At 38.8% G+C, this 18,441-nt stretch overlaps 1 protein-coding gene across 1 annotated transcript; it reads right to left on the reverse strand.

Annotated features, from left to right (window-relative positions):
• Window positions 1-1,742: 1,742 nt before the first annotated feature.
• tmc1 (transmembrane channel-like 1) lies at window positions 1,743-18,073 on the reverse strand. The gene is made up of 19 exons (XM_025897182.1): window positions 17,850-18,073; window positions 14,407-14,878; window positions 14,114-14,302; window positions 13,946-14,036; window positions 13,777-13,858; window positions 13,496-13,602; window positions 13,300-13,398; window positions 13,064-13,206; window positions 12,834-12,978; window positions 12,544-12,738; window positions 10,336-10,515; window positions 10,110-10,262; window positions 8,607-8,735; window positions 8,421-8,488; window positions 8,035-8,274; window positions 7,830-7,955; window positions 7,628-7,706; window positions 7,026-7,152; window positions 1,743-2,572 (listed from the first exon to the last, which is right to left on the reverse strand). Exons 1-19 carry the CDS (start codon window positions 17,920-17,922, stop codon window positions 2,349-2,351), a joined length of 2,922 nt encoding a protein of 973 aa, XP_025752967.1. The 5' UTR covers window positions 17,923-18,073; the 3' UTR covers window positions 1,743-2,348.
• Window positions 18,074-18,441: the final 368 nt, after the last annotated feature.

An 18,441-nucleotide genomic window follows, 5' to 3' on the forward strand; every position in this document is an offset into this window, starting at 1 on the left:
CTAAATAGTGAACTTCCTGTTAGCCTACATTTGATACATGTGGCTCAAACTTAAACCAAGAAATTTTTCGCCATTTTGTAAAGGTCTCTGCAAAGCACGAGCGGGTAATTCTCAGCAATTACAGGTATATGTAACCAGGTTCAGGTTCTGTGGCAGCATCTACAAGTAAAGAACCACCCAAGCTCAAAGTCCAGGCTATCACCCAAAGCAATCATAGAATTGATCATTTAATTAAATGCTCCAAAAGGCACTGATAGCAGAAACACAGTCAGCAGGTCCATTCAGTGAAGCTGAAGTGAGCTTCCACTTCCTGTGTAAACATTTCTGTACATATGCTTATTTCTAGTGAAACACTGCTCTTTATTAGGGCCTTACTTTGTTTAAAGGGCTGGTCTCAAGTGGCCCCTTTAGGAAGTGCAGTTTTTTGGCACTTGAGCGTTGCCTATGCTTGGTCTCAACAATTTCATGTTTCTGTGAAGTATTTGAGTCTTCTGTGAAAACTCAGGCAGGGCTAGAGAGACAACCGTACTGACCTTTGCTCTCAAACCCAAAACTGGACACCCTCCAAGGAATCAAATCAGTGCTTATACTACCACAATGCCTCACTTCTTCCTTCTCTGTCAATATTGAATAAAAGATGCCCATTGCAATCACCTGACGTTGAGATATCCGGTGATGTGCAACCCGTCATGGCTCAGTTTTCTGCCACATTGAAGAGAGGGACACCAGAAGAGAGGGACACTGGGACAGAGCCAAAACACAGCTCCAGGAGGAGGGTGAAACAGGGGGCATCAGAGGACTGGAGTTACCTGGACAAATAGAGTTCGGGGCAGATTATGACTGAGTCTTGGTGTACAGAGAGGATGCAGATTCTTTATTGCTTATCAAAGTTGCGTCAGCTTTCACTAAATATTGTGATTGACAGCCCTTGGCTGCCGGTGAAAGAACAAAGCATAGGGACTTACTCAATTCTCAGGATCTCAAATAACTGCAGAATTAATACTTAATGCTTACTCGCCATGAATTGATCATGAGCATCAGTAGAAGTGGATTTGACTGACACTGAAAGTCTGTTGCATTATGAGCTTGTTAGCCTGTTGTCATAAATAATGTAGAAACATCAGTTATTCCTCAGCAGCCACCTTTAAATTGTACAGATCTAAAACTTTAATCAAATCTGCACAAAACTGAGATGAATCAGCGTACATATAGACTGTCATGTTACTAAGGTTCAATAAATGATGCATCACTGTTAGTTTTGGCTAACGGTGTTACGTCATTGATTTAAATGTCAGGTTGACTGACAGGACTGTTCAGTGTCCAGCAAAGTGCAGAGTGCAATTAGCTGTCGGGACACTTGATAAGGCCGCTCATTTGTCAGATGATACGAGTCAGATATCTCTGCTACATGATGAGGGTCAAATCTGAATTTTTGGCACAGTTTTGTTCATTTTGCTTTGGCAAAAATTAATAACCTGGCTTATGATGTGGCTATTAAAACTCCCTGATTGTATCATATTTACCACATGTAGATAAAAAATTAGAGTCAAGCTGAGCATCTAGGTCCAGCAAGAGGTGAATGATTCATTTAAACCTTGGTAGCTAGGTTAAATGGCCTCCATGTCTAATGAATTGTTTAATACTTTGGCCCAGTCACAGGTCTAAGAAACTACCAGGCTGGTTACTTTGAAGGCTGAAGAAATGAAGGAAGACCCCATTATATTTTGGTGTTGTAGCACCAGTAAAGGGTTGAGTTTTATTCATATATGTCCAGATGAGGAATTGCTGGATTCCACAGATCAAGATAATTTCAAAGCAAGGCATCTGAAATTTTATTTAAAAAAGGCTTAAGAGGTTTTTTCACAATCTAGTTTTTCCCCACATTCAATAAAATCAGTCCACAGGAATACAGTCAAATTTGGCTTAAGCTGCAACACAGAAAGTATGGTTTTATCGTGATCTACCAAAACAAAACTAGATTACTGGACTCTGGAGCCATTCTTAGGAAATACAGATGATATTTGCAGCATTTGAAATTTCCAGGCTAAAAACATGGTTCTACACATCATAGAGAAGTGGACTGTTGACTTTGATGGAAGTCTGCAGATCCAGAGTGTGCTTTTATTTGGTTAATAGCTTTAAGACAAGGACTGCATGAGAACTGTAATGTAAAATTAAAAAGAAAACAAAACAGTTCAGTTCATCTATATTTTCATTATATACACAGACTGTAAAGGAAAAAAAAATATGTTCATGAGAAGCAATTAATGTGCACTAAGTACTATGAATCCAGCATGAATTTCTCAGTAAAGTGCTTGATTTTCCCATATTTGTTTTGTGTCGTTGTGTCAGTGTCTCTGCAGGCTCGGCACCCTGTACATCCTGGGCTCACTTTGCCGAGCAAAACCAGGCAGGTATCCAGAAGGCCCGTGGTTGCCACGGTTGTAGGTCCTTGAGCCAGGGTCTCTGCTGGATGGCATCTGGCGTCCTCTGCCTCCAACAGGAGGAGGAGGGTTGCATCCATACTTTTCCTGATACGGCCTCTGACCGCTGCCATGGATATCTGTATCATCTGCAATCAAAATAAGAGGAATCTATGATTTCAGGTGTGGGGACAAAACAATGACACTGCTAACCACCATCAACACAGAGTATAATCCAGTGGGGAAAATAACATTTGACAGTTCACACTATAAACCCTTACTGCTAATATTACAAAGACTAATACTGCTTCTGTGGTCCAGATTAATCTCTATTCTTGAAAAAAAATTCTCATTAGCTAATTCAGCAAAAGTTGTCATGCTATGTAAAATCTAAATAAAAACAGAATGCAATGATTTGCAAGCTCACTCAATTTTGCAGCTCATATTTTATTGACAATAGAAGAAAGAAAATATATCATATGTTTAAACTGAGAAGATGTACAATTTTAAGGAAAATACTGACTTATTTTGAATTTATGATGACAAATTTATGACAGGAAAATATCTCAGAAGGTTAACATGCAACAGGTCAGTAACATTGATTGGGTTCTTTCTAAGAGTGTCTTGGAGAGGTAGAGTTTCTCAGAAGTAAAGATACATCTTGCTGTATAACTGGTCATGTCATAGTAGAGTTATACATGAATGGATCCACACATATCTAAAAGACACAGATGATCCCCTTGAAGCCTGGACATGTCAGCCATTTAATCTTCTAAGTGAACTAGTGAGTAAATATAATAAAAAACATAATAAAGTAATGATTGATACTTATTTAAAAACATGGCGTGATATGAGTAAATACACTGAAAGTAATCCTATACTTAGTTATCTAACACCTTTTTTAAATAATCAGCACTTCACACCGGGAATGGAAAGTGCAGTATTTCAGAGATGGTTTGGTGCAGGAATACGTGTGGTGGGTGATCTGTTTGATGGGAATGTTTGTATGTCTTTTGAGCAGGTCCAAAAGAAATATACTATACATCAAACGGATTTTTTTGCATTTTTACAGGCTCGCCACCTAATTACTTCATGTCATGATGCTTTGCATAATACAATGCAACTAGGACCCATGGAAAATTTCTTCCTACATTTAAGTGCAGATAATAGTACTATAAGACAGTTTTATAATGCACTACAAGGTTATAATAAACACAATATTGGAAAACTGATTAGGAGCTGGGAGGGTGACCTACAGTGTCAGTGTGATGATCATGCCTGGAGTGAGTCCATACAATCTGTGCATTCTTTATTTCTTAGTAACAGATTTAAAGAAATTCAATATAAAATTTTACATAGACAGCATAGAACACCTATTTTTCTGAATAAAATTGATCCGAGCAGGTCTGCACAATGTATTAAATGTAAATCTGCGCCGGGGTCCTACGTGCACTGTCTTTGGACTTGCTCAAAAATCTCAAAATTCTGGCTCTGTGTAACTAAAGAACTAAAAGGGATATTTAAAAGGAGAATACAAAGAGATCCAGCTCAGTATCTATTGGGGCTGCCAATTTCGAACAAATTTCCAGATAAAAACAAGCATATACTTCTATGCAAACTACTGTTTTTGGCAAGAAAATGTATTCTTTTTAATTGGATTAATGAAAAACCACCAACAATAACTCAGTGGTATAAAGAAATTTTTAGAGTATTACCAATGGAAAGACTGAGTGCAAAATTAAGTGGCAATGATGATATTTTTTGGGATATATGGCGCCCGCTATTGGATTACTTACCTGATGATCTGAAGAAAACCATACTGATAGGCACAACCCCACTTCACTGGCGGGTTGAGTTTGTCAGGAGATATATGTAAATGATTGGTAGACCGAATTATATATACTGTATCAGTTTCCCGTCTACATGTCTCAGATTGCACATTGTGGGGTTTTTCTTTGATCTGCTTTGAGGTTGTTTTTTTTTTTTTGGTTTGTTTGTTTTTTTGTTTTGTTTTGTTTTTTTTGTTTGTTTTGGGGGGGTTTTTTTCTTCCTTTTATTGTTTCTGTTTTGATCTTTGTTTTGTTTTGTATAAACGGAAAATTATTTAAAAAAAAAAAAAAAAAAAAAGAAGTAAAGATAAACAGAGGCTCACCCATCTGCAAAAAAAACTTGTGTTTCCAAATTTCTCACATGACACTGCAAGCACTTTCATGTGTATATTTTACTGTTTAGAAGCAAGGTCAACCTCTATAATGTAGGGAACAGAAAATAGATACATGTAGATATATATATATATATGTTATATATACTATATAAATAGAGTTATAGTTTGTATTCACATCTAATGACATTATTTTATCACTATGTTAATATAGCACAAGGTTCAGTTAGCTTTGCACAAAAAATAGAAACCTCCTCCAAAGAGCTGCTTTTTACTTTCTTGGTTTGACTATATTTCAGAGCCAGTACCTTTTTACTTTTACTTGAAAGCACATGCAAAGACGACATGCTGTCTTCTCTGGGTCAAAACTCATTCAAAACAGACTGAGCCAAAGTGGACAACAGCATTGTGCTTAGATGAATTGAAAGCATGGATGCTGTAGCACTGCAATGGCAATTTTAGACCTTTGAGGGTGCTCAAGCACCCCCAGATTTAATCAGAGCACCCCTGAAAGTAACTAAAATAATACCTGTGATAACAGCATATCTAAGTATTCTTTTTTTTTTAATTATCTTCAGATGTTATATTTTCGTAAGTTTTCTATTGACAGCAGTACAGGATAGAATGAAAACAGGTTTAATATCCAGTGTTGTTGTTGTTGTCATGGTGTTACAGCGCACTCATACAGAGGTGTTGCTGCTTCAGCAGTGTGGCTTGTCATCAATACCCTAAATAAGTCTTAATATTGCTATAAACCGATGTGGATCAGTTTATGTCTTTCATTCACATTTAACTTTTTGGTGATGGCACAAAGAATGAGAGAAGGGGATAGAGAGGGATGATGACAGCAAAGAGAGAGAGAGAGCAAAAAGAAGCGGGTCAGAGTGAACATGTGGTCAAATTTATCAAAAAGTATAAAGCCGTAGCTTCTGTTTTACCCACAATCATTAATGATAATTTCACAGCTGTGTGCTGTCCTGTTGGCCATTGTGGTTCCCTTACTTGCTCTTATAATAATTATTATAAGATGATATTTTTGTTATTTTCTAGTTGAGTGAAGGGGATGGAGAGAGCGAGCGACAAGACAGAGAGATTCTAAAGAGAGTATATCGGTATGAATGGCAGCATTTTACAGGATTCACTCCACTCTAAACATGGCTCGCACAGGATGACTCCCACTACATTGATGTGACAGAATAAAAATGTGTTCTCCACTCGTGAAATTGGGTCACAAGTTGCTCTGTGCTGAGATTGCATAACAAAGGGAGTATTTATATGAATTCAAAAACTTTAATATAAAACAACTATTACAGTTTGCTTCGTGTACAAGTCTATGGAGTGGCAGGGTGATTTTCCAGCGTCTATACTGAATAATGCTACTTTAAGTGCTTGATGATTTGGTGGACTGCCTCTATGTAATTAAGAGACTGACATAATGTTGTGCATGTTTTTCATCTTACTTCTTAAACTGAGTCTTTGCCCCTGGTTTGATCACTTTAAGGCTCCACTTTAAAATGGGTGGATTAGATTGAAATCTCTGATTATTCACTCTGAATTATTCTTAAACACAACAATAGATCATCCAACTAATTAGGTAACTTGGGGTTGAAAAGGTGAAAAGGGTTGACGATATTTGTAAACAGCATATTACAATAATGTTAAATACAAGGCATTCTCTGCAGGACATTATGCCTGGGAACTGAGCCCCCCTAAAAGTTTGAACCTAGAATCGCCCCTGACCCTAATCATTAAAGAGTTCAAAAGCCTGCATCTCTGATGGTATGAGGATGCATCGCTGTCTATGGAAATGGCAGCTTACATATTCAGGAAAGGTACCATCAATGCTGAAAGATACATACCGGTTTTAGTGCAACAGGGAAAACCTTGCATATTTCAGCATGACAGTCTATCAGGAGAGGATGGTTTCATAGTAGAAGATTCTGGTGCTAAACTGCTCTGCCTGCAGTCCAGACCTCTGCCCATTAAAGACATTTGAAGACCCAGGATTGTTAAGCAGCTAGCATCCATTCCTCTCCCAAAAGCCCAGCAGCTGCACTCATCAATTCTCCAAAGTTAACAGACAGTTGTTAAAAGAACAGGGGACGTGGCCCTGCCCCAAGGTTTTTGAGACGTGTTGCTGTCATCAAATTCAAAATAAGCAGCTGATATATAAGCTGAAAAAAAAATCCAGTATTTGATATTAATATAGCACTGATGGTGCTATTAATATTTGTTTTTAATTTCCATTTTACAACATCCCAACTTTTACTTTTACGTTTGTTAATTTCAGAACAAAGTCAAATTTCCTAAATTTCCCATAATTCACAGCTTCAGGATTCCTGAAGCTGTGAATTATCTTAAATCATCTTAAATCTTCAGGTTTACCTTCTTTATTAATATTTATTAATATTCTTTATTAATATTTGAATTCAAAGACCCACTTTCTTGATCCTGTACTGAAGCATTGTTGTTCCTTTGTTGCTCTTGTGCAGTCATTCTGGCCTCCTCCAAATCCATTTGAGCTTTCAGCGCTGCTCGTTTGTTCTTCCTCTTGTTCTCCTCATTTTGCTTAAAAAAAAGAGACAGAAAAAACAAAAACAAAAAAAAAACGTGTTATTTTTCAGATCACTCAGAGCAAACACGTACATTTACCCAGCATCTCTTCTGCAGATTTGTTATTGGTGGACCCTGTAGTGGGTTTTTGGATAGATCTGAACTGTCAGCCTTTGCTGCTCTCTGCTGGAGAGATAACACTAATACAACTGCGTGACAGCAGTCATGCACCACAGTGACCTCAGGCGATCTCTTTGTGAACTTCAGTGCTGTTTGAAAGCATACCAACTGCTAAACTTAAGTATGAAAACAAACCTAGAGAACATCCAACTTACATACATGAAATTTCTTGGGATATTTTTTACTCTCAAAACTCCTCACTTGATTCTGAATGCCATTCAGGTGCAACTTCTGGTCAGAGAAACCACAGAACAGCCACAGCATTGCATTAGCAAGTGCTACATTAGAGGAAAAACAAAACTGAAATTACCATTTGTAGCTTTTTCTTCAGCTCCACATTTGCTTCTCTGTAGCTTTTGGATGTAGATTGCAAGTAATAAATGGCCAGTCTGAAAGATAAAATAACACATGATTACCACCAAAGTTCTTAACACTTTACCACTGAAAGAAAATGATGACAGCATTGTGAAATATATTTATTTATGGATTTACATAGTCTGCTGTTAACTCACACCATAAGAAGTATGAAGGGTAGCACCAAACCAGGGTTAGAGGCATAGCTGAAAACTTTACTAAACCATGGAGGAAAGTCAGACTCCAGAGTCTCGTGGATCACATCAAACATGCGGTTCTTACCACTATCAAAAGATGGTAGTGGTTATAAAAACCCAAGTCATTTATATTTAAAAGAAAGATACCCTGAACTAGTGTGATTACCTGAAGGGTCCACAGTCAAATGAAGGGGGGATGGAGACAATGGTGTAGATGGCAGGCAGTGTGGACAGAAAGAGGATGACCAGCAACATGGCCATGTAGAAGTTGTTGGAGCCAGAGGCTTTGAAGACCCTTTCTTGTGGCACATTACAGCACATAACAGCCCAGCACTGCAGGTACATGGAGACATGGAGCCGGATGACGTTTAAGGCAGGCAGACAGGGTGCATAGAAGGAACCCATCCTGAAAGCAAAGATTAGAAAAAGCAGGACAGATGCTGAGCTACTAAGAGGCTTTTATCATTATGAAAACCATGTTGAAGCTAGCTGAAAGTAAAACACCATCCTAAAATAAGAATCTTCTGAGTGAAACAATTGCTGCTTTCCTACCATATCATTCCTTGATTGAAGATCAGGCCCAAAACGTTCCCACTGACGTCAAACTCAGAGTAGGATGGCTTTTACAAATGAGAAATTAAAGGCAACTATTACTTTTGCCACCCTTTTTTTTTTTATCTCCAAAGAGCGACATTTTTAAATTCAAGTAACAAATAAGTGATAGAAAAGATGACTCACAAACCCAGCCTCTAGGTCCCAACACCAACAGTAGTTGAGAAAACGAACAAGAACCGCTCTCAGGAAGTCACCGATCAGCAGTGTGATGTAAGTTGTCATTGTGTCAGATATGATCAGGCGAACAAACTCCTACAAATGAAGAAATCATTTAGCGTTAATTTCTTGTCAACATCAAAATTAACATCATCACCCACTCTGAAAACAACAGTTTTATTTTAACATAAAAACACCTGAACATTTGTAATGTTTATCGCTTTTAACAGTAAGATCAGAGTGTGTTTCCTTAGTTAATCCAACAGAAATCTTCCATTAATACAAAGTTAACTAAAGTACAAAGCCAAACACACTGCATCCACAATGTTAACTTTGATTTTCAACTGAAGCATTATAATAACGGTGGAAATAATTATTTGAATTTGTAATTTTGTTCATTTCTTTGGAAATGCACAGAGTCTAATTTTTATGGTAGAGAGACATAATATCTTAAAAGTTATTAATTTATTTGCATGTCATTGAGTGAAATAAGGATTTGATCTCCAAACAAAACATGGCTAAATACTTCATGGCCTCGTCCAGTGGCCACTCACTGCAGTTAAATTGTCCTGTATCCTTAGCAGAAAACCAGGTCCAAAGCATAATCCTTCCACCTCCGTGCTTGGCTGTGAGGATGGTGATCTTTGGTTCATAATCATTTCTCACAGCAAGTTGAGTTGGTGCCAAAGACTGATTTTATTTTCATCTGACCACAGCACTTCCCCCCAAGCCTTCTCTGAATCATTTAAATGTTCACTGGCAAAGTTCAAACAGACCTGTACATGTGCCTACTTGAACATGGGGACCTTGTGGGTGCTGCAAGAAATCATTTCATTACTGTGTAGTGGGATCCCAATGGCGTTCTTCATGACTGTGGTCCCAACTGCACCTAGATCTGTAACTCCTCCCATGTAGTTTTGGGATGATCCACTACCTTTCTCATGATCAAGCTTACCCCATCAGGCAAGCTCTTGCATGGAGCTCCAGAACGAGTGATAGTCCTTTTATATTTCATCTATTTCCTAATAATCGCACAAACAGTTGTCACCTTCTCACCAACCTTCTTGCTGATGCTCTTGTAGTCCATTAAAGCCTTGTGCAGGTCTACACTGATGTCCTTTAGCAGCTCTTTGGTCCCGCCCACAGTGGTGGAGGTTAGAATGGGAGAAGCTGTTTCTGTGGACAGGTGTGCTTGATTGATTGACTGATTGATGTGTTTTAGGGGGGGGGTTGTCTCTCGCCATTATAATGACACTACCGTAAAAAAATAGAAACTCATCATTTCTTTGGAAATGAGCAAACTTACAAATTCAGTAGGGGATCAAATAATTATTTTACCCACTATATTCATGTGATTGTTTCATATTGTCATTAATGTTATCCTTTCTTTATTTATTGGTATCCACAGCCAAACCATAACAACAATTACATCACTTAGTTAATAGTACAGACACACACATGCACACTGACCTGGCCGACCATTGTCTCCCAGCAAGGCCCTCTGGGCACATCAGCAGGGTGGATCGTGACGGGTGAAGCAGTGCTGTTTTCTGAAACGGTGCCATTGTAAAGACTGGCCTCCCACGTGGTTATATTAAACTTCACTATCTTTTCTTCTTTCCTCTAAGACAGACACTTCAGATTAATCATCCTGTAAAATTACAATCTCATAAATCGATACACAATGACTTCTCACTTTAAGGTTGATCTCATCCATGAGTGCAATAATGAAGGTGTAGAGATTTCCCAAGAAGAGGGCAAAGATGCGACCGAGCTGCCACTGCAGGGCAACCCGCGGGTGGTAATTCTCCAGGGTGCTGATTACATCAAACAGCATCGGACAGAACATCCCCAGTAATGACATGACCATGTTCACCTGAGAAATACATCAGAAAACTAATGTAATTACTTTGAGGACAATTTGGGAGTGCATGGGTTTTTGTTTAGCGTGTAACTTTGTATAACGCCTTACAAAAATGACATTTGATGCAACTGAATAGCTGGTGGCTGTGATCGCTGTAAATCTGGGCAGAATATTACCATTGACGTGAATGGTGTGCAGTCCTGTGAAAACTAAGTACACCCCATGATTGTAGAGTTGTAGCTTGTAGGCGGGTCTTTAGCTTTCCAGACAGATGTTCAGACAGATGTCTTTTGAGGAACATTTGACTCTAGAATACTTCAGTATGCTATGCATTTATTCAGTTCAATATCTGCAAGGTCCTGGTTCCTGTGGCTGTGAAATAACCCTAAATCATCAGCCCTCCACCACAATGCTTAATAGTTGGTATGAGGTGTTTGTGCTGATATTCTGTGTTTGGTTTTTCCCAAACATGGCGCTTATGGCCAAACATCTCCACTTTGGTCTTGTCAGTTCAGAGGACATTGTTCCAGTTGTCTTGTGGTTTGTTCAGGTGAAATTTACAAACGTAAACTGTGTTGCTGTCTTCAAAACAAGCCATACTTATTAGGTCCTCTTCTCACTGTACTTCTCACTGTACTGGGGCGCACTCTGTCAGTGCGCCCCAGGGCAGCTGTGGCTACAATGTAGCTTGCCATCGCCAGTGTGTGAATGTGTGTGTGAATGGGTGAATGACTGAATGTAGTGTAAAGCGCTTTGGGGTCCTATGGACTAGAAAAGCGCTATACAAATGCAGGCCATTTACCATTTACCATTTACTGTACTGTCATGAACTTTAAAATTTAACAAGCAACCTGAGGCCTGTCTACTACCAAAACCTCTCCTTTTATGGAGGTGTTCACACTTGCTGATGTTCAGATATTCAGGTGGTTTTTGATCAGCAGTACCTGGCCTCTACTCACCCTCTTAATTCCTGTGGAAGGAGTAAGCCTTTACTTTTTTCACAGGTCTACATAAAGTCTTGTGAAAACGTTATTTTTCACATAACTCAAAATGTTAGTTTAAAATTTCTTCCTCAGTGTCATTCACAGAGTAAACTGAGAATATTTTAACAACTCACGTCAAACAGCTTTATGTAGTTAGCTGCAGCGCATGGTATGTGCTACAGCTAATGAACTTCAACATTTAGATCTATTTTTGAATTTTGTAGGATGACAATGTGACATTTATCAGATTTTTCAATCTCTTATGACACCACAAATTTAAGTGATAATTTAAAAATTTAAAACAACCCGTTCACTTGTGAGCAAGAGTTCTTGTATTATATAATCTTCCACAATACAAAAACATCACCTGTGCTTTTTCCTCCTAGGTTAAACATTATTTCACAATACTTTGGTGTGTTCAAGCTGGAAAATAAATGTAACTGCCCTGGACTCGCACTGGTTTGCTTTTGTTTTGGTGCTCTAACCCTCTCTGGGTCTAGGTGAGTTTACTCAGGTAAGGAACAGCTCCAACATCCAGTCAGATTGCACGTCCTCTGTTTTTTTCCTCCTGACTGCTAAGCAGGCTTCTTTATGCTCTCCTGTAAACTCTAAAGTCTAATGCCTTTATTTCGATGCTTTCCAGTGTTCCCCAGTTCCCAAAGAGCAGGTCACTTCTCAGATTAACTTACCTGGCACAGTCAAACTGGTCCATTCCTCCAGAAATACTCATCGCACTCTCACCTGCTCTCACCTTGTGTAAAGAATCTTACCTGGACTCACCCACCACGCCCCTCTCCAAATGACCTGATCACTTTCCCAGAATGCTCCTTAGTGACTATGTTAAACTATAAAACTCCTTTCTTTGGGTTTGGATTGCACTTTTTATTATCACTATTTTGGCCTTGGACAAGAACTGCTGGACAAATTCTAAATGTTATGGTGTGTTCAAAACATTTAAACCTCAGCAAGTTTTGCTTACTGCCAAAATTATTCATAAACTTCCTTTTGTAAATGTTATTTCTCATTCATTCTCCCTCTCTCTTTCTCTCGCGTCTACCTCATTCCTTTCCCACCACGTATGATTCTCCAGTCCATCTAAGGCAAATTTCTGAGAACGGCGCACTACAAAGTAGATGAGGTATCCACTTCCTGCTAAGCAGCACAAGACCAGGAAGTTGGCCAGCACACGCAAGAATCGAGTCAGATGGATGTTGTCATCCTTGTGGCTCTCTTGCTCCTCTAAGATTGCCTCCTATAGTGGTAGAAGAAGTGGTAGAGTGTAATGTAATGTACTGTATGATACTTGACTTCCATGAATCAGGAAAGCAGACAGTGAGCTGCACTAACCTTGAAGCTGGTGGTGATGGAAGCAAACTTATTGTCTGCTGTTTCAGCATTTCCTATCAGGTAGTCCCAGCTGGTGAACATTTTCCAGCTGAAATTGAAGCTGTTATCATCGCCGACCCCTGATTCATTTGCATTACGTGCCATCCTTTAATTTAAAATGAGTACATGATTCACTAAAACACTGTGGATAGAAGAGATTTGTTATTTGTATATAGACATAGCAAACATACGTTCTGATGACTACCATGTAGCTATAGGCCACTGTACCGACACCAACCAGGAAGTAAGACAGAGGCATGCGAAACTTGAGCCAGCCAACCGTACGCTGGTTGTTGTAGTAGCCATAGAAGAGGACCGAGTACTGTGCGTAACCCTGTGGATACAATACTTTAATTGAGGGTGACTATTTGTTACTACATCAGAGGAGAAATTGCCAAAAAAGACAAATAAAATAATACCCACTGACCCCAAAGTCCCAAAGAACAGCAAAGTCCATCGCACTGGCCTCCTCAGCTCTGGGGACAGTCTTTCTTGGCATGCTCCCATAAGGTCGCCCCATTAATGCCTGTTAGCAAATTGCATGGAGAAGGACTACATCGTTTTTGGGGGAAAATGCAAAAGACAAAATTCAGGTGCGGTGCATGAAAAAAAAGACAGCATACCTCCGGTACCATAACCAGGCCAAAGGTCAGGCCAAACAAGATCATGTTGATGCCGTACATCCACCTCAGAAAGAGAAAGTATGAGGCAACTGAGGAGCCAAAATGACCTGCAGAGCAGAGTACAACATAACATATGAACAAATATGTGCATATGTGCATCTGCTATAAAACCACAATGCAAGCTATCCTGCTTCTCACAGAAAAGATAAGGCCTTGGAAATTAGAAATGATACCTGTGACTATTGAGCAGCCCTTTATTTAAAATATAAAAGCACACCTACTTTCAATCTCCTTTATTTTCATCTCCCATGGGATGCATGCAGTTTTGAAGTTTTCAAAGTCCCGTTGGAATTTCATCCATTTCTAATGATGTGAATGATTTTTTTAATGAATCGTGTATTTGTTTATGCTATTTAATGATTACATAAAGAAGTAAAAGTAAGTCCTCACCTTGGTCATCAGGACTTTGTATGCATAGAGCTTCCTGCCTTTTCCTTTTCCCAAGGCGCCTTCATATTTTTCCACAAACTCCTGAGACTCCCTGTAATAAAAAAGCAAATATTAGAGTCCAAAATACTTCTGGTATTTTGAATTACATGATTTATCCGTATGAAGTACCTTAAAGTGACAAGTTTCTTTTTCATCGCCCAGGGTTTTCCCCTTAGACTTTGGATCAGTTTCTTCCTCTCATCCACTGCCTCCTTCAGCTTCTCCAGCTCCTCTGGAGAGAGACACTCCAGCCTCACCACATCCTTGTCATTGTCCTCTTCTTCATCATCGTCCTCTTCGCTTGTCTCTGGCTCTGAACTGAAGCATTAAGTAGTACTGTGTTTAATGTCTTTTAGGGCCCTTTTTTGTCTAAATGACAGAGTTTTCCATAGATAAGGTGAAATTATAAGATGATACACTACCTTGTTTCAGCCTTCTTGTGCTTTTTCTTTTTTACTTCCCGGGCTTTTCCCTTTACCAGCTGTTTACCTCCATCTTCTTTCTTCTCTCCCTTTTTGGTACTTCCCTGTTTCTTTTTTCCCTTATCAACATTTTCTTCAACTTCTCGCACTTCCTCCTTCTCCATTCTGCGTGTTTTTTCATTTCTGATATCCTTTCTTGCTTTTGTTCCCTTGCCACCTGTTAGTTGAGCTTCTTCCTCTTCATTGTTCTCTCTTCTGCTTGTTTCTTGTTTACTCTTAGCTCTTTTTCGCTTGCTTCTTTCTCTTTTCTCAGATACGGCCTGTAAGTCCTCTTCCCCTTCTCCCGCCCTTGTTCCTCCTTTTCTTCTCTCATTTCTCCTCTTCTTTTTCTGTCTGTCACCATCTCTTCTTTTTGTTCTGTGTGTTTTACTCTCATGTTCCTCTTGCAAGGACAAACCTGCATCTTGTTCACCTGCAGTTGACATTTAAACATTAATTTTATTAACTTCTTACTATTTATACTCACATAACACTGTCGATCTGTCAGTACTGTTGCTTTCCTTTCACTGCAATGCTCACAGAAAGTTATCTTTTGATACTGTGAAGTTGGCTCGTGTTAAATTAAATAGTTTCCTTTTCTCTCTCATGCTATCACATGTTTTAAGGCATGATAGTACTGTGATGACTGAGGAAATTCAAATGAACTTCAAATGATTTTCAAAGTGTGTTGAAGGCAACAGTAGTGAAGCATCTGTGTGAAGAAACAAAATACGTGTCTGGAATTTTTTTTCTGCCCATAAAGTTTTTTTGTTTTGTTTTGTTTTGGTTTGGTTTTTTTGTAATTTTGCTTATTCAAGGTATTTTTAACTTTACCATTATAAACGAGCTGAAGACTAGGGCCTTTCAGGGATTCATCTAACCATGCATAAGTACCTGCAAAATCCAGTGCAGTGTGAACAATGGGAGAGAGATATTTTACCAATGAAAATTAATTAAAGATGAGTATACCTTGTTATTTTTCATCTTAGCCATGATAACTGCATTTGCCTCATAATCAGTTTATCTTTTGCTTCGCTTTTAAATTCGATAATCTGTGGTATCATGTCCTTTAAAAATGATGTTCTCACACAAACTAAACTTTGTTTTAATCATCAAGGGAAGTTTGATGTGACCACACTACAAGTAGACAAGGGTTCATCACATTGGAAACCATTAAGTCTTTGCAATGACGTTGAGGCTCCCCTCTATTTACTGTTACAGAGTCCCAGCTTAATACAGTCAGTGGCCACTTCATTAGTTACACTTGTTCAGCTGTCTTTTAAAGTCAATACTTAATCAGTAAATCATATGGCACCAACTCAATGCATTTAGGCACATAGATGAGGTCAAGATGACCTGCTGAAGTTTAAACTGAGCATCAGAATGGGGAAGAAAGCTGCTCTAAGGGACTTTGAATGTGTCGTCGTCATTGGTGCCAGATGGTCTGAGTGTTTCAGAGACGCTTTAGTGTTTACAGAGAATGGTTTGAAAATATCCAGTGAGCAGCAGTTCTCTGGGTGAAAAAGCCTTGTTGATGTCTGAGGTGAGAGGAGATTGGCCAGACTGCTTCAATTTGATAACAAGGAAACTGTGACTCAATAAAAACTCATAACAGCCCAGATATGCAGAATAGCATCGCTGAATATACAACACAACAAAACTTGAAGCAGATGGGCTACACCCGGTGCCACTCCAGTAAACTAAGAACAGCAAACTGAAGCTACAATTCACCAAAACCAAAAACCAAGTAAAACAATAGAAGACTAGAAAAAAAATTGCCTAATCTAATGCATCTTGATTTCTGCTGTGATGTTTGGATGGTAGAGTCAAAATTTGTTGTAAAAACACGAAAGCATGAATCCGTCCTGCCTTTTATCGACAGTTCAGGTTTTTCATGGCCCCTTAAATATCATCCTTTAAACACCCTCCACAACCTACCTGAGTATTGTTGCTGAACATGTCCATCCTTTTATGACCACAGTGTACTCATCTTCTGATGGCTGTTTCCAGTAGGATAAGTGTCCATAACATGTCCATTGAGTATATATGAATTTGAAAATTAAGACTGTAGTTTAGTTGTATGGGAGCATATTTGTAGCAAAGAATGTGCCTTTTTAAGTGATGCCTTTAATTTAAGGGACCACATAAAAAGACAAACTTAGGTCTTAGACAACTTTTTTAAGTTAATCAACATGAGTGATGATCATAATTAGATTACTGGAAAGTTTAAGATGTCCTGGTTAAAAGCTGACAAATGTGTATCATTATTGATCATGTTAAGTCATAATTGATACAGTATAATGAGGTTTCACAGTGCAAATTTAGTATAAAGTAATATTGTAACCACAGAAACTACAAAAAGAAAGAAGAAAAGAAAGATTTGCTGAAAACAAGACGTGTAGGCTTCCTGCTATTTCACAGACCAGATGTTGTTTTAAGAGCTTTTTTAGGTTTGCAGCTAGATGAGTAATATTTATTTTTTCTCTTTCTGAATATTGTATCCTATGATATAAAACATTTTTAACATTACCATGCTGTGTTTTTCATGCGGCTTTACGTTTGTTATTTTTAAGATAAATACATCTGACTTCTCTACAACATAACTAAACCCTTCATCCTTTGATAACCTCTTTATAACCGCTTTATAAATCCAGCCCTTTTGTTTTTTTCACATCTCCAATACCACAGTGAACCCTTTCACTGGTGGAGCTTAACCTACCTCATTGTGCACCTCGAACTATTGTGCACTAAAGGGGGATAAAGAGGAAAACAAAGAGGACCACTGACAGACTGAACAGATATTTATGTAGTCGGCCTTTTGATGTGTGTCCTTAGTGTAACCGGAGTGGCCAGCACATGGGTCATTATGGCTGGGTGCAGCAGAAGGGCACAAAAGAGGCAAACAATGGCTTAATGAAGGGAGACGGGATGACTAAGCCCACAAGGATGGGGGAGACAGCCAAGGGCAAGAGGCCAGCTCCCAAATATGCAGCAGAGTGAACAGGAGGCAAGAACTGGGTGATTAAACATCTTTGTGCTGGGCAATAGCTGGCGTTTTAATGATTTTATTAATTAGAGGCAGACATCAAGTAACTGTACTTTATCTTACTGAACATAAGCCTCAACAAATTAGAATGTTTTTTGTCAGAAAAATACCCTCAAATCAGTTATCACAGCTACAACTACCACAAAGACCAAAAGTCTTCCTCTATTTAGCTAATGAGTATTTACCAATATCAGCATTTTCTCTAATAAACATGTTGATATTTGTGTAGAAATTAGATTTTTTTTTCCCAGTAAATTAAGTAAATCTAATCGACCTGTATCATCCCAGCCACAAAGAATTAATGTACTGCTGTCATAACAACTCTAAAGAATATATAAAAGCATGCTCATGGGCTTACTGTCATTCTCAGAGGTGATCAGACTGTCCCGAGGCATCTTCCTCTCATGGTCCTGGAAGAATTTCTCCACCATCCAGAGGTCATGTAAGCTAGAAAAAGAGTAAAGCTACAGTGTTTCAGTGGTCTTACGCTGGTCTCCCTTCTTTTACATCTTCTGCATCTCAGGTGAGGATGCAACTTATCCAAATGTGTGTGTGTGTGTGTGTGTGTGTGTGTGTGTGTGTGTGTGTGTGTGTGTGTGTGTGTGTGTGTGTGTGTGTGGAGGGGTGGGGGGGGTGAGTGTTTAGGGCTGGTACATGATGAGTAATTCGCATGAGAAGTTTACTTTTTCCTTGCCACCCACTGACCCGAAACAGGGACATTGATAGCCTGGAAACCCTAGAGCCACACAATTTCACTAGCAATCAATTATTCAAAACAGTTATGACTTCCTTTATGTGGCTGTGTGTGAATGTTTATGAGCAAGTGTGTACTTGTAACTATGCAGGTGGAAAGACCAAAGCAGAGGGGGTTAATTGAGCAGCCAGCCAAAGTGAAGGTCAGTACTGTTTGACATATGTCTTTGTGTAATTTCATTGTGATTGAGTTGCTG

The sequence above is a fragment of the Oreochromis niloticus genome, linkage group LG12, assembly GCF_001858045.2.
Source record: "Oreochromis niloticus isolate F11D_XX linkage group LG12, O_niloticus_UMD_NMBU, whole genome shotgun sequence".
Classification (NCBI taxonomy): Eukaryota; Metazoa; Chordata; class Actinopteri; order Cichliformes; family Cichlidae; genus Oreochromis; species Oreochromis niloticus.

Coding starts and splice junctions, on each gene's coding strand:
- tmc1 (XM_025897182.1), bottom strand. CDS start 17,922: ATGGTGGAGAAATTCTTCCAGGACCATGAGAGGAAGATGCCTCGGGAC. Junction 14,303..14,406: donor CACAAGAAGGCTGAAACAAG/GTAGTGTATCAT, acceptor TTAATGCTTCAG/TTCAGAGCCAGAGACAAGCG. Junction 13,603..13,776: donor GAAAATAAAGGAGATTGAAA/GTAGGTGTGCTT, acceptor TCTGCTCTGCAG/GTCATTTTGGCTCCTCAGTT.